At 36.4% G+C, this 14506-nt stretch overlaps 1 protein-coding gene across 1 annotated transcript in view; it reads right to left on the bottom strand.

Moving 5' to 3' along the window:
* Positions 1-12104, bottom strand: part of GEN1 (GEN1 Holliday junction 5' flap endonuclease) — a 19716-nt gene extending 7612 nt beyond the window's left edge. Inside the window, exons 1-5 of the mRNA XM_004696389.2 lie at positions 11944-12104; positions 9296-9482; positions 6398-6574; positions 5283-5393; positions 1627-1700 (exon numbers count right to left, since the gene is read on the bottom strand). Coding sequence (XP_004696446.1) covers positions 1627-1700; positions 5283-5393; positions 6398-6574; positions 9296-9482; positions 11944-12104 — 710 coding nt within the window. The remainder of the gene's footprint in view (positions 1-1626; positions 1701-5282; positions 5394-6397; positions 6575-9295; positions 9483-11943) is intronic.
* Between the last annotated feature and the right edge of the window lie 2402 nt (positions 12105-14506).

The following is a 14506-nucleotide window of genomic DNA, read 5'->3' on the forward strand; positions in this document are numbered from 1 at the left end:
ATGGAATTTTCCACGAATGTCTTAAAGTCCCTAGAGCCAGCTGTCATTTAGGACTTATGGTGTTTTTGTCAGAGTACAGCTACATATAATATAGTGTTTTTAATGGCTGAGTTCTTAGTAGATTGTCATGCCTTTTTATGGAGGTGCTTCCAGGTAGAAATTGAACTTACAAACTTAAGGCTAGTAGCCAGGTGTGGTAACTGTTTGTATCAACCAGAAACTCCCACCACTGGGTTAGTCAGGTATTAAAAATAAAACATAAGCGTTATGAATCATGTTCCTCTACTTGTGGAAGTTAAAACTTTAATAAAAAGCTAACTTATGTCTTTTGTTCACTGCATAGCATCTGCACTTAAAAACATTTATTAAACATTTGGAATTTCTAACTCATTTGTTACCAAGACCAATTATAAGCTTGTCAAAATTAGCCTCATTTCTGCTGGATAAATAATAGGCTTCAAATTTACAAATAACTAGGAAAAACAGTCTGAATTAGTGAAAATTAGAATTATAGATCATTTTAGTAAGATGTGTAATTTCTTTATTTTCAGTGTTAAGGCAAGTGTTGGCCAAAAGTACATATTTACAGGCTCTATTTTCAACAAGAAGGGCTTGTAGCCAAGGATCCTACCTGCTTGTTCTCTTTCACCCCATCCTTAGCAATCCCCGAAGGAGCCAACTCTGCCCAAATGCCAAAGTATACTTTTGCTTTCCCGCTTTGACAAACGAATCACTGGTATCAATAATGGATTTAACTGGTCTTAAATCCATTAACAATCAAAAAGTGGCAAGAAACCCCAAAACATTCTAAGTAAGATCACAGTGATCTGAAATGTTTTTCAGGCTATTCCGTCCTCATTTCTCCCACTTATCGTTGCTTTTCCAGCATCCAGCATCTCAAACATGCGAGGCCAAGAGGGCTTTAAGTCCCTTAGCATCCCATGTTATGTATTCTATCTACATCTCAACATCATCACTAGTAATTTTATAAAACACTGCGATCACCAAGTAAGCATAACGCATATGCTTTTGGACAGCAAACAGCAGTCCCTAAATTTCAATGTAATATACAGAAGGCTTAAAAAGTTGTGGAAAAATTCCATTATATTTTTAATATCATTTTTCCACGAACTTTTTGAAACCTCATATTGACTCTAAAATTATTGTAGTCTAAATTATTTTACGTAATTAAATGTATAATTATAAAAAAGGTCAAGCAAAATTTTTGATCAAGTGCTGATTAAATATTTATCAAGTAACACAGACATCATTTACCAAAAGTACAACAACAAAGCATTAAGTATAAAGTTATTTTAATGCCATGTTTATCTTTATGTGGTTTTATAGTAGCATGAGAGAGCCTGCAGTAAAATGCAACAGGTCATAAAATAAGTGCATTTGATACCATACTAATTGTGTTTGTAGGAAGCCAATGATATTTGGGAAAGAATATATTCTCATCCTTTCTTGTGAAGCTTCAGAACAAATGAAAAATGATTTTAAAATATAGGTTAGTTTAACATAAAATCCTATTTTTGGAAAATAAATTCCTTTATGACACATTGGCTAATAAGCTCAATTAAAAATAAAAGTTCAATGTCACACAAAAAGGTAGTTTTTAGTTACCTGTGCAGTAAACTTTGTCCTCTCAAAGTCTGTATAAGTTTTAACGCTTGTTCTTTTCCAACTCCAGGAACACCCTTTCAGAAGTGGGGGGGGGGGGGGGAGAAATTCACTCGTTAATCACCGGGGATTGTTGTATTCATTCAATGGAAGATCAAGCACTGAAGGAAAGAATGGGGCCCCTCTGTGATGCTAGGTACAAATGCCCAAGATGCACTACTATGTATAAAACAACCATTCAGAGAATAGCTCATAGGATGATCTAGTTTATTAAATCAAGTAACAATTACAATGCTCGTCTATGTAAACAAAAAAAGTAAACAAAATACCACTGAAAATATTTATTTTACGAGATGGAGCAGAAATTTAGAAAGCCTGTATGTCAATGACTTTGGTAATTAAAATTTTTATATAATTTATTGTATTTGTAAGCAGAAAAAAGTAAGTTTATTTAATTACATGAAAATTTATTATTTAAAGACATGGACATCCAAAGAGAGCAAAGGAGAGCATTGTGTTTACTCTTAAAATGAAAATATTGAGAAAATTAAAACAGCCAATTTTCTAATGCAAAACAATATATATATATAAAATCTTATGGCAATGAATGATTTAAACTGAGTCTCCCACTTCCTGTAGTTTATGAACATTTCTTTAAAAGCAGAGCTGCTATTTAGCCATATGCAATAGTATAGACATAACAGTGTTAAAATCTTTTCAAACTAGCTAGTAAATAGTCACTGTCCAGCAGGTCTCTCCGCTAACCTGGATCTGCCATCCCAACCTGCCTCACTCGGGATCCAGCTACTAAAATGGTAGCATTTGACACAGCACAGCACATGCAAAAAACCTTACTCCATTTCTATAGCCTAGGTTTGTAGCAGTTAAATATATTGAATAGCACCTTCTTAGTTGTATCTTAAATTCTGGGGAGGAGTCAAATTATATTAATATATACTGGTTTTTTTTTGGTTTGTTTGGCATGTTTCCCCTTTTTTTTAAATCGTTTTATTAGGAGCTCATACAACTCTTATCACAATCCATACACTCATTGTTTGTGTAAAGCACATTTGTACATTCATTGCCCTCATCATTCTCAAAACATTTCCTCTCCACTTAACCCCCCAGCATTAGGTCCTCATTTTTCCTGTCCCTCCCTGCTCCCCTCTCCTTCATGAGCCCTTGATAATTTATAAATTTTTATTTTGTCATATCTTGCCCTGTCCGACGTCTCCCTTCACCCATTTTTCTGTTGTCCATCCCCCAGAGATGAGGTCACATATAGTTCCTTATAATTGGTTCCCTCTTTCCAACCCACGTTCCCTCTACCCTCCCAGTATCGCCACTCACACCACTGGTCCTGAAGGGATCATCCGCGCTGGATTCCCTCTGTTTCCAGTTCCTATCTGTACCAGTGTACATCCTCTGGTCTAGCCAGACTTGTAAGGTAGAATTCGGATCATGATAGTGGGGGCGAGGAGGAAGCATTTAGGAACTAGAGGAAAGTTGTATTTTTCATCGTTGCTACATCACTCCCTGACTGGCTCGTCTCCTCCCCTAGACCCCTCTGCAAGAGGATCTCCAGTGGCCTAGTAATGGGCTTTGGGTCTCCACTCCGCACTCCCCCCATGATTCACTATGGTAAGATTTTTTGTTCTGATGATGCCTTATACCTGATCCCTTCGACACCTCGTGATCGCATAGGCTGGTGTGCTTCTTCCATGTGGGCTTTGTTGCTTCTGAGCTTTAGGGCCGCTTGTTTACCTTCAAGCCTTTACGATCCCAGATGGTATACTTTTTGATAGCCAGGCACCATCAGCTTTCTTCACCACATTTGCTTATTCACCCGCTTTGTCTTCAGTGGTTGTGTCGGGAAGGTGAGCATCATAGAATGCCAATTTAATAGAAGAAATCATTCTTGCATTGAGGGATTACTTGAGTGGAGGCCTAATGTCCTTCTGCTACCTTAATACTAAACTTATAAATATAGGCGCATAGATTTATTTCCCCATCCTCATATATATATTTGCATATGTACATGTCTTTATCTAGACTGCTATAAATGCCCTTTGCCTCCCAGCTCTTTCCTCTATTTCCCTTGACTTTTCTCCTGTCCCACTTTCATGCTCTGTCCCCACCAGGGTTTCAGCAATTCCTGTGTTACATTACCCTTGATCATGCCCGACCAGGCCTCCCACACCCACCTCACCACCAATTTGGATCACTTGTTGTTCCCTTGCCCCTGGGTTTGTTAACACCACAAGGTAAAAAAAGCAGTTTTGATACATCAGTGATAGATGGTCAAAAATCTCGGAGGATAATGTGCAATGTAAACACCATTGTAGCAAAAATCTATTTCTAAGTTTTCAAAAATTTCTCCAATTCAAAATTAAGTTGTTTCTAGATTTTAATTATCACATAATTATGTATGGTAAGTGGCACTCTTCTAGTTCCAAATGAGAATTAACATGGAACAGTTATGTAGAGGCTATTTTTTAAAGTTCCATACATTTCCTTTTCTTATTAGTTAAAAATAATTCTATTTCTCTATTTGGCCACTGATAAAAAATTGAGTTACTAATTTCACTATCCTGCAATTTCTTTCTTTCTTTCTCGTACAGTCTGGTAGGACAAAAGGATATCACTCTTCAGACTCCTTTTAGAGAGACAGCAATCAAGAGGGATGCTGTGAGAAGATGAGCATGAGGGCGCTTCATGTGAAGAGCTAATGCTCGTCATGCAGTATCTGTACACATCATGACTTCAGAAACAGGGCCATGCTCATAATGCTTGGTCATCACGGACCTATCACACCTATTTGTTAGAGTACTGATTTTTGTATCTTAAGATAATAAAATGTTTTTATTTGCATAGTTCAATGCAGGGCTAAGAGGCAGAGAAGGATCAATGGCTTACTCTCATAATCATGTTATCTAGCAACAGTAATAATATATTGACTATATATGTCTAATTGAAAAGCTATAAGGGAGACGAAAAACTGTTTAAATGCATACAGTGTGTTTCTTTAAAAACAAAAAATTACCTCTAGCTTCCTTATCCCTCAAACCTAAAAATAATAGTTTGAGTGGCTAAACAAAGAGGAAATGGTAAACTGAAATGGGCTTGGGGTCTTTAGTGACAAACAAGGCCATCTCAAACAAAAAATAAATAAAAACCAAAAAAGAGATGAAACAGTGGAAGAAACTAGCATTCGTATCTGTAAAAAAAAGATTAATTCCTGTATTTCTTTCAAAGCATAGGCACACTTGAATGTGCATTTTTTTATTAAATACTTTTATTGGGGGCTCTTACATATCTTATTACCATCCATACATTCATCCATTGTATCAAGCACATTTGCACATATGCTGCCATCCATCATTTTCAAAGCATTTTCTTTCCACTTGAGCCCTGATATCCGCTCGTGAGTGTGCATCTCTTACAGGAGAGTGCAGAGATGCAATCTGCACAACTATTTGTTACTCGGTTCCCGCTTACACCAGTACGCCAGTGTGTTAATGCCTTTGGTAATACTGATTTAAAATGATATTTTCAATGACATGCTTCTTTAATCATATCACCACATGTTCTTACTTAGACAGTATGTCAGGTTCTAAAAGGCACACTGAATAGAAACAAGGCAGACAATTTCAGCGTACCTTGGGAAGATAATCACAGCCAAGGAGTACGGCGAGGCCAACCAGAGCCTCTCTGTCCAAACCCAGGTTACTCTTGATAGATGACATTGTGTAACAGTCAACGTGTGGGTCCTAAAGGAAAGTACAGATTTAGTTTAATCTTTAAATAGTACACATTCATACACATATTAAACAGGATCTGTCAGTTATCTTTATTTTTCCTTGAAAAATGCGTAAGGCTTCTTTCTGAACGATTTGTGACATCTTCAACGAAATTGACTTGGCCTCTTCCCCCAGGGGATCTAGACCAAGACTATCGCAGAGGTGGGAGATCTACATGAGCAATTACACATCCTTGACCCTGCTGGTGGTGCTGTGAACTCCACTTTGATGCCACAAATTCCTGTTTCCCGGTTTCCTTAAAGCAGTAACCCTCTGCAGGGTTACTACTGAATCTATATTGACCATGGCAGTGGGACAAATTCATTCGTCAAGTTCTGTCACATCATGGCTGTAGTTCTCCTTCTGAGCCTGGAGTCATCTTCTTGCCTGAGTGCCAATGCTATGCTTGTATCTAAAAAGAGCACCTTGATTTTACAAAATAAAAATGGTAGAAATGAAATATCCCTGTAAGGACATCACTTAAAGTTAAAGAACAGTGCTACAAAATCACAGAAATCTATACTCAACAAAAGTATCAAAGTGTGGAGCTATTATGTCTCAACATGTCCTCTGTGTAGGTCTATACACAACTGGAGGCAGTGTTTCCCGCTCTCTAAACCTCCTCTAGAGAAGTCTTCCAAAGAGTATGCACTATGCGGCAATTGCCACGTGACAGGCATTGCACTAAGCACCTGGTATGTATGCACGATTTGATTTATTCACTAAGAGCCTCTTCAGGACAAGGTAATTTGAGGAGGGAGTACTAGGACTGATTGTGATTACCCAATTCATTTTAAAGACGATTTAACCATGGCCCGGCATGTTCTAAAATTGACTGTGGTAATGCTGGTACATTTCTTCTTGATACCATTGAATGACTGAACTATTTAATTGTACGATATATGGACTAGGTGTCAATGAAACTGTTGAAGAAATCAAACAAAAAACCCAGTGCTGACAAAGAAAGGCAGAACCTTTGTATTCATAGTGAAATTCCGGTACACAGTCTGTGCCCCGTACAGGAAAGCATCTCCGTCATTGGTGAGGCAGCCATCCACATAGCCATTAGCATTGAGGTAGGCACACATGGCTTCCGCTTCTCCTGCAGCTTGAACCCACGGGATGCCTAAGCACTGCAGCATATCAAGGCACTGAAAAGAAAAAGAAGAGGAGAGAAACTGAAGAATACTTTTACTGCGAGTTTCTTGAGAGTTTGTTACTTCAAGGTTATAATCATTGGTTGCATTAAAAATTGTATTTCATAAATAATTGGAAATTTGAACACTGAATTTGATGGTGTTAAGGGAACTTTTGGTGTAATAATACTTTAGAAAATTTTTATTGTGTAATGGATGGTTTATAGAGCTAATTAGTTTTCCACTAAACAATCCACATTTTGTTCTGTGACACTGACTATAATCGCCACAATGTAACATCAATTATCCCACTTTCTTCCTGTGCTTCCAACTTCCATTCCTCCTCCTAAACTTTTTTGTCCTTGCACCAATACTGCCCTTTTGTTATCAAATGGTTGATTATCCTATGGAGTTTGCATTTCCCTAGTGTTACTGTTCACCATGTAGAATTTTCTGTTGTTGGGCTGAAAACTGAGCCATTGGATGATGTCAGGGCCAGACCTGAAGGGTGACTAAGGCCCATACTGTCAGGTACTCTGTCAGTGTTCAGCTGCCCAGAAAGCCTAACCTTTTCTTGAGTTTGATTCCACATCTTTCTCCCACTCTCTCTCTGACTTTCTAGACCCTTGGTAGGGGTTCCACCTAGGCGATTCTGGTCTCAAAGTGATAATAGGCTAATGTTTGCAAATTTATTTTTACAGAGTATGAGAGCCTTCATTGTAGAACACTTATTAACTATCATTCTCTTTGTAATGAAGAGCACTGGATATGATGAGAAAAAGAGGCTATTGTAGTTTCTAGAGACTGGCAGAATAAATCTCTCATTTTTCAATTGCTTGTATGCTAAATATTACAAATAAAAATTCCTGCCAGATATTGCCCATAGTTGGTAAAGTTCAAAAAAGACAAAACACTATGTTTTGTTGTTTTTTTAAAATTACTTTTCAGGACTCTGCCTGGATGATTCTGGGGAGGCACTTTGGCTGTAGGTGAACTATCTGGCTTTATTGTAACATCATAGTCGCTTCTACCTTACTCTACATGGGAGATCTATCTCCATAAGGGTTTGAAAGTTAGTTCAGTTGCTAGCTTCATTTGTCATCCCAGATCTTTTCAAAGAACCAGTATAAAATTTGTAACGAGGTTGGCAACAATTCTCCCTTCTCCAAGTCTTTATCACACTGGACAGAGGTGATCCTGGAGAACTAACTGATGCTTTTGATATTTACACTTAAAAGAGGGCAGCAGATGCGAAGAAATTAGGGCTTAGTAAACTGAGAGGAATATGAAAATGAATAATGGCTGGGTAGTACTGAATTGATACAAAATGGCAGTGAACACCACAATCAATGCAATAAAGGGGTAAAAATGAATCAATTCTCTCAAGAAATGATAGACATATATAGAATACTAATTATTATACAATAATAAAATATTAAAAAACATTTTAAAAAATCACTTAGTAAAAAAGATACTTTCTGACATTAAAAAAATACATATTCTAGAGAGAAAAAATGTAATGCCTTCATTTTATATATATAATATATATAATGTTTTAGCCAAAAATTGAAGACAGGGATGTAAATGAAAGACATGTGATAAAAGGATTATGTTTTTAATATATATGGAAATTGACAAAACAAAAAATCCCTCAAACTTAAAGAGATGTGAGAAAAGAACATGATGAGCACTTCCTAATGAGAAACTACAATTAAGTTAAACCTTGAACCCTACCAATAAAAGAAAACATATTAAACAAGATATCTTCAGTTTCGCATATTAAATGTGCCAAAGTAAACTTAACATCCATCATTCTTTTGGTACACTGAAATTTATTATATCGCTTCTGGTACAAAGTAATCGGGCAAAATCACTCCTAAACTTTACTCGATCAATCCCACTTTAGGTAATTTAATCTTAAAACCACAAAACAATAAAAAGTTATGTGCATAAAAAGTGTGTATTATAATTTCATGTATAATAGTGAAAAAGAAAGGCAAGAAATATAATCAATCATTGACTCATCTTCAAATACATGGTATAATCATTGTAAATGATTTTTTAATACATAGTTTTAAATATAGATCTATGTTAACTGAAACACCTAAGATAAAAACTTTTTGTACACTATTATGTCAACTTTAAAATATATAAATTTCCAGACAAACAAATACTAATGGCTTCCTTTTGTTATCATTATATATTTTATTTTATATTGGTGATGGTTTAACTTTTATTACAATATATAATTTTACAAGTTACATATGGGATATAATATTCATTATATAAAACAATAATTACGTTTTTCAATTATAAAGCAAAGTCCCAGGGGAAGTAAAATACATATTTTACCCATGAGCCATTATGAATCAGTGCGATCTTGGGACATACATGCTGGGAATGCTTTAAAGTACTAACACTACTAAAACAGGTCACATGTATAAAGTCCCTATTACGTACTAGTTGCTCCAGATATATATTTGTTAATTTTTATAACAGCCCTCAAAATATTACTAACCTAATTTCAGAGAGGAAGAGAGTTAAAATTTTGTTTGTTCCAGAATTTCTAAATGTCTCTCAGAACTTGAATTTAGGCCAGTTTCACTCCAAAAAATAAACTTTTTTTCCTATTCACAGTAAGGTTAGTAAGTATTAAAGATGGCTAGCCAACTGACTTATCAGAGTAAAATGTACTTCTTTTTTCAAATCAGAATTGCAGCAGACCTGAAATCTCACCTCTCTTAAGACTGATTTAAAATGCGATCTCCCTGTTCTCTGCGATGATGTTTTTCCAGAGGACCCATACCGAATCTGATTCCTCTTGCTTATGACATCAGCTTTCAGCTTTGGGGGTTCCCCTTCCATAACAAATATCAGTTTTACATCCATTAGTGTTAAAAATGAGATTCGAAAAAACAGGTTCCTGAAATACATTATTGGTAATAAGTCAGTCATCATGTATTAATTCAAAAAGTCAAAATGATAGCATGACGCGAGGTTAAGACCATTAGATTATGTTATGGATTTCACTTATGAGTCCAGTGCGAGCATGGGGAAATTAACATGCAGTTCATGTTAATTTCCCCATGAGCCTCAGTTTTTCTCATCTGTAATATGAGAATAAAAATAACCTTGCCAGTTTCGCTTCCCCCTAGGTGTGGGACAATAGATGTGAAAACATTTCATAATATTTGCCTTAATATATTCTCAAAGAGAGCACTATAACAGTGTTATAAGAAATAAAACCTCCCCAGCCTCCCAAAACACCCAAAACCCAAGCCCAGAGCCAGTGAGTCAATTAGCTACCCTACATAGGGTTTCTGAGACTAAATCTTTATGGGAACAGCCAGTCACATCTGCTGCATTTCAGCTGCCATCCTTGTGACTAAGAGCCCGACACTTTACTCACAGTGTGACCAGGGCCCTTATACTTATAGCACTATGATAATGAATATTCACTCACTGCCATGGATTATTTCTGACTCGGGATAGAGTAGAAATATCCCTATGGGTTTCCAAGATGATAAATCTTTATTGAAGCAGACAGCCTCATCTTCCTCCCATGCAACAGCTAGTAGTTTTGAACTTCTGACCTTGTTGTTAGCAGCCCAACACATAACTCACTATGTGACCAGGGTTCCCTGTAATGCACATTAAACGTATCTTTAGCTTTTGTGAAAATGATGAACATTGACTTCCACAAATTACCACTCATTTTAAGTAACTATGATAACAGAGATGAGAGATTCATATATAAATAAAAAAGTATTGCTAAAAAATTACAGAAACCTTTATTAAACAAAAATATCAAAATGTGAAGTTATTATTTTTCAACATATTCTTCATCCAGGTCTATACATATACTTCTCTAACATTTCCCTGAAGAATTCTGGACTCTTTGGTTTACATCATGTCAAAATGGCAGTTTTGGCATCAAGTTTTGGGAACAAAAAGAAATTTGAAGAAGCAAGATCAGGGCTGTAGGGTTGATATGGTCCTGTTTCCCTGGAAAATTCTTGGAAGACAGCCCATGCCACCCTCAAAGAATGTGCAGGTGCACTGCTATGACAGAAATAATAAGTTCCTCCCAACCTTCCTGACTGTGCTCACTAAAGCAGCTTTTAACTTTCTGAAAACTTCTTCCTAATAAGACCCTGTGATCATCTTGTGTCCTTTGAAAAAAAGCTATCACATTACTATTTTGGAATCCCCAAACCAGTCTACCTAACCTTCAGAGCTGACCTCTCTGGCCACCATATACCCTTGTAAGCCACAATTTAGATTGGAACTTTATTTTAAGGCATCCTAATAAGACTAAGACTGTATAACCATGAACCGAAACTAACAGCATTACTTTTTGACTTACCCTCTTTCCAGCAAGAACTACTTAATAAGCACCTACTTTGTGCAAACATTGCATCAGACGCTGGGGATACAATTATGAACAAGGCAGGAAAACACGGTTCCTGCTCTCTGGGACCTTATGATTTCAATGAGGAACAAAGAAAAACATATTTATAAAATCGATAAAATGTGCTTTCAATTAATGGTAAATTTATGAGGAAAGGAAGGAAAGACACAGAAGATGACAACATGGAATAGGAACCCCACTTTGGATACGGAGACCAGGATAGGCTTTATAAGGAGGCTGCACTTAAGAAAAAGAAAGTAGTGATTTGGAGCAGGAAGGAGATATATATATGAATGTTATAGACAATGGCAAGAATGAAGTGGGACACCACTGAATGTTTTTAAGTATGGGAGATTTATGCTTACACTAATTGCTATTAGAGGATCAGAACAGGGATGCTATTTTAGCAGTACACATGGTAAGTAACATTAGAATGGACTGGGTGGTTTTTTAGTGCATTGAGAAGAGTTTATAAAAAAATATATATTTTGGAAGTAGATGTGGGAGAGTTTTTTGTTTTATATTGCTTTTTCTTTGGCATCTATGTCACGTATCATAGAATTTAATTATTCAGTCATATTAAGAAGGTTTGAACAATCATCACCACAATTAAGTTCAGAACATTTTCTTCCCTGATGGTTGTTAGTTCCTCATTTCCCCCGTTCCTCCCCTGCCACGTCCCTAGGCATTTATCTCTGTAGCTCTACCAATGGAGAGATATTTAAACTCTAAAGTTTCTGGCTTATGGTGACGAGAGCATTCTGCTGGCTATGCTATGTAGCCAGGTAGATACCTGAGTCTGGAGCTGAAAGGGTAAGAGGGGTAGAATTGTGAGACATTCACATAAAGATGACAGTTTGTATAATTTCAAATCTGAAAGTATAGAGAACAGGATAAAAGAAACTGGAAACAAAACCGAGGTGTCAGCTGTTCGTGCAATCATGCATTTATATTCCAAGAGCTTTCATTATACCTTAGGTGGGGCTTCATGACGGTTCCAATCATTTTTCTGACAGTCTGTGCTTCACACACCCAGAGACTCAGGTCAACTGCGATGGTTTTCCCACCAAGACTATGCAAGTGGGTGTGTTGCCTCACAGGCTCCAATATTGGCCACAGATGATGCACTCCCATCCTGCTGACTATCTGTTATCGAAACACATGTACAAAAGCAAAGTTAAAAGAAACAAAGGCTCAGAATAAGAATCTAAGCTAGTTCAGAATGATTCTTAAATAGGGGGTTTCCCTTATTTCTTCTATTAGTTTGTTGAAAGGAATCAAGAATACCTGAAACATTATAGATGGCATTAACTTGGGTAAATGCAGCAATTTGTTGAGAACACATTGATGCTGTAAACCACTCATATTTCTCTACTTGAAGAATTATGCCTTAATTTACATGCTTGAAGAGAGAAGGGGATTATGCTTATCAGGAACAGAAGCTACAAAGACAAAAGCATGGAAGCATGCAAAACAGACAAGTAACTAAAGGAAAAAACTACAGGGTTAATGAAAGAAAATTGGAGGGCAGTGAAACTCAGAATTAGGGAATACAGAAATAGCCTTGTCAAAAGGACATTATTTTTTTGAAAATTGCAACATTCCAGTGTCCACTGGGGAAAATTCAATGAGAAAAAATTACTTGTGGTTTCACTACTTAAGGTTGTTTTTTTCTACGCACATTTGCATTTTAAAAACAAAATTCTCTGAAACGCTGTTATTGCAACTTGCTGTATTTTCTAAAGACCAGTTTTTGCCTTATTAAACATTTATTTGTTATTTTCATGTTCTATTTGGTAAGAATTATAGTCTGATTATACAAATATACAACTGGATTAATGTCCCCTAATGATGACCTCTATTAAAAAAACACAAAGTAGGAATTGCTGATGTTGTTAGATGCCATCAAGTTGGTTCCAACCTACAGTCCAACAGAAGGAAACACTGCCTGGTCCAGAGCCATCCTCGCAATTATTCCTGTGCTTGCGGACATTGTTGCAGCCACGGAGTCAATCCATCTTGTCGAGGGTCTTCCACTTTTCTGCTTCCCCTCCACTTTACCAAGCCTGATGTCCTTTTCCAGAGAACTGGTCTCTTCTGACAACCTGTCCAAAGTACATAGGACCGAGTCTTGCCATTCTTACATCTAAGGGATACTCTGGGTCTACATCTTCCAAGACAGACCAGTTTGTCCATTTAGCATTCCATGGTACTTTCAATATTCTTCTCCAGCACCAGAATGCATAGATTCTTCTTCAGTCTTCCTTATTCAAAGTCCAACTTCCACATGCATCTGAGGCACTGGAAAATACCATGACTTGGGTCACACACCTTAGTCCGCAAAGTAACATCCTTGCTTGTCAATACCCTAAAGACATCTTGTGCAGCAGATATACCTAATGTAACACATCTCTTGATTTCTTTTTGACTGCTGCTTCCATGAGCGTTGACTGTGAATCCAAGCAAGACAAAATCCTTGACAACTTCAACCTTTTCTCCATTTATCATGATTCATAAATTTGTTCAGTTTGAGGATTTTGGTCTTCTTTACATTGAGTTATAACCCATACTGATGGCTGCAACCCTTGATTTCTATTGATAGTGTCATTAATTTAGCCAATGGTATAGAATTTAAAACAGTGTTGAGGAAAAGAAATTATCCAAGAATAGGCCAGCTTCAGACTACAATACATGAATGGTTGACTTGTACAGATTATACTCTTAAGTGACTGCATACTATTTTGGCAAACATTGGGGGTTGATGACATGGCACAACTTTCAGTAACACTCATTTACAAAGGCAGAACCATGCTGACCATTTCCCCTTCGTTGGTTAAATCTATAAACTTTTTAACCACTTCAGTACCTTAATCTGTAGACCCCATTTACTGAGATGAATTTGAAATGGTTTTGAGTTTCTCTTCTGCTTCCAAGCATACCCCTATATAGTAATGCTCTTCCACATTTCTTTCACAAGTTCAAAGTAATTGTGATTACTATGGAATTTGCTTATCTTTCAGTTTTTTCTCTAAATGAATCAGGGGATTTTAGAAAATAGCTTATTCAATGGCATGTCACATTTACTCATAATTCTTTTCTTCATTCCCCAATAGCAACTTGATCAAGCCTGCTATGCCAAAATAGATAATAAATTCACATTTCTGATGACACTTTCCTAGTTTGGGCCATATACAAGTATAATATTCTCCTATCAGGTTTTCCTATTTTCACTTTTTACTACATCTCTACTCTCACACAATTCTCCCAACCAAATTTACATAAAAAAACTTAAAAGTATATTAACATGATGGTCTTATGGTAATGCATATTGAAATTCTTAATGAACTTTTAGCTGTAACAAGTTAATTTACTTCTTGATTTGTAGTGGCTATCTTACAGAGTTATAAACGGCGAAAAATGCTAACATTATTATGCCATTGTGTGATATATCCTTTTAAATATGATCTCAAGGTTGTCTTCAGTACACTTAAAATGTAGTGTTACAGATTCACTACACTTAAAAAATATACAAATTC

Source organism: Echinops telfairi, unplaced genomic scaffold, assembly GCF_000313985.2.
Source record: "Echinops telfairi isolate 266 unplaced genomic scaffold, ASM31398v2 ScPeMD7_9;HRSCAF=40, whole genome shotgun sequence".
Classification (NCBI taxonomy): Eukaryota; Metazoa; Chordata; class Mammalia; order Afrosoricida; family Tenrecidae; genus Echinops; species Echinops telfairi.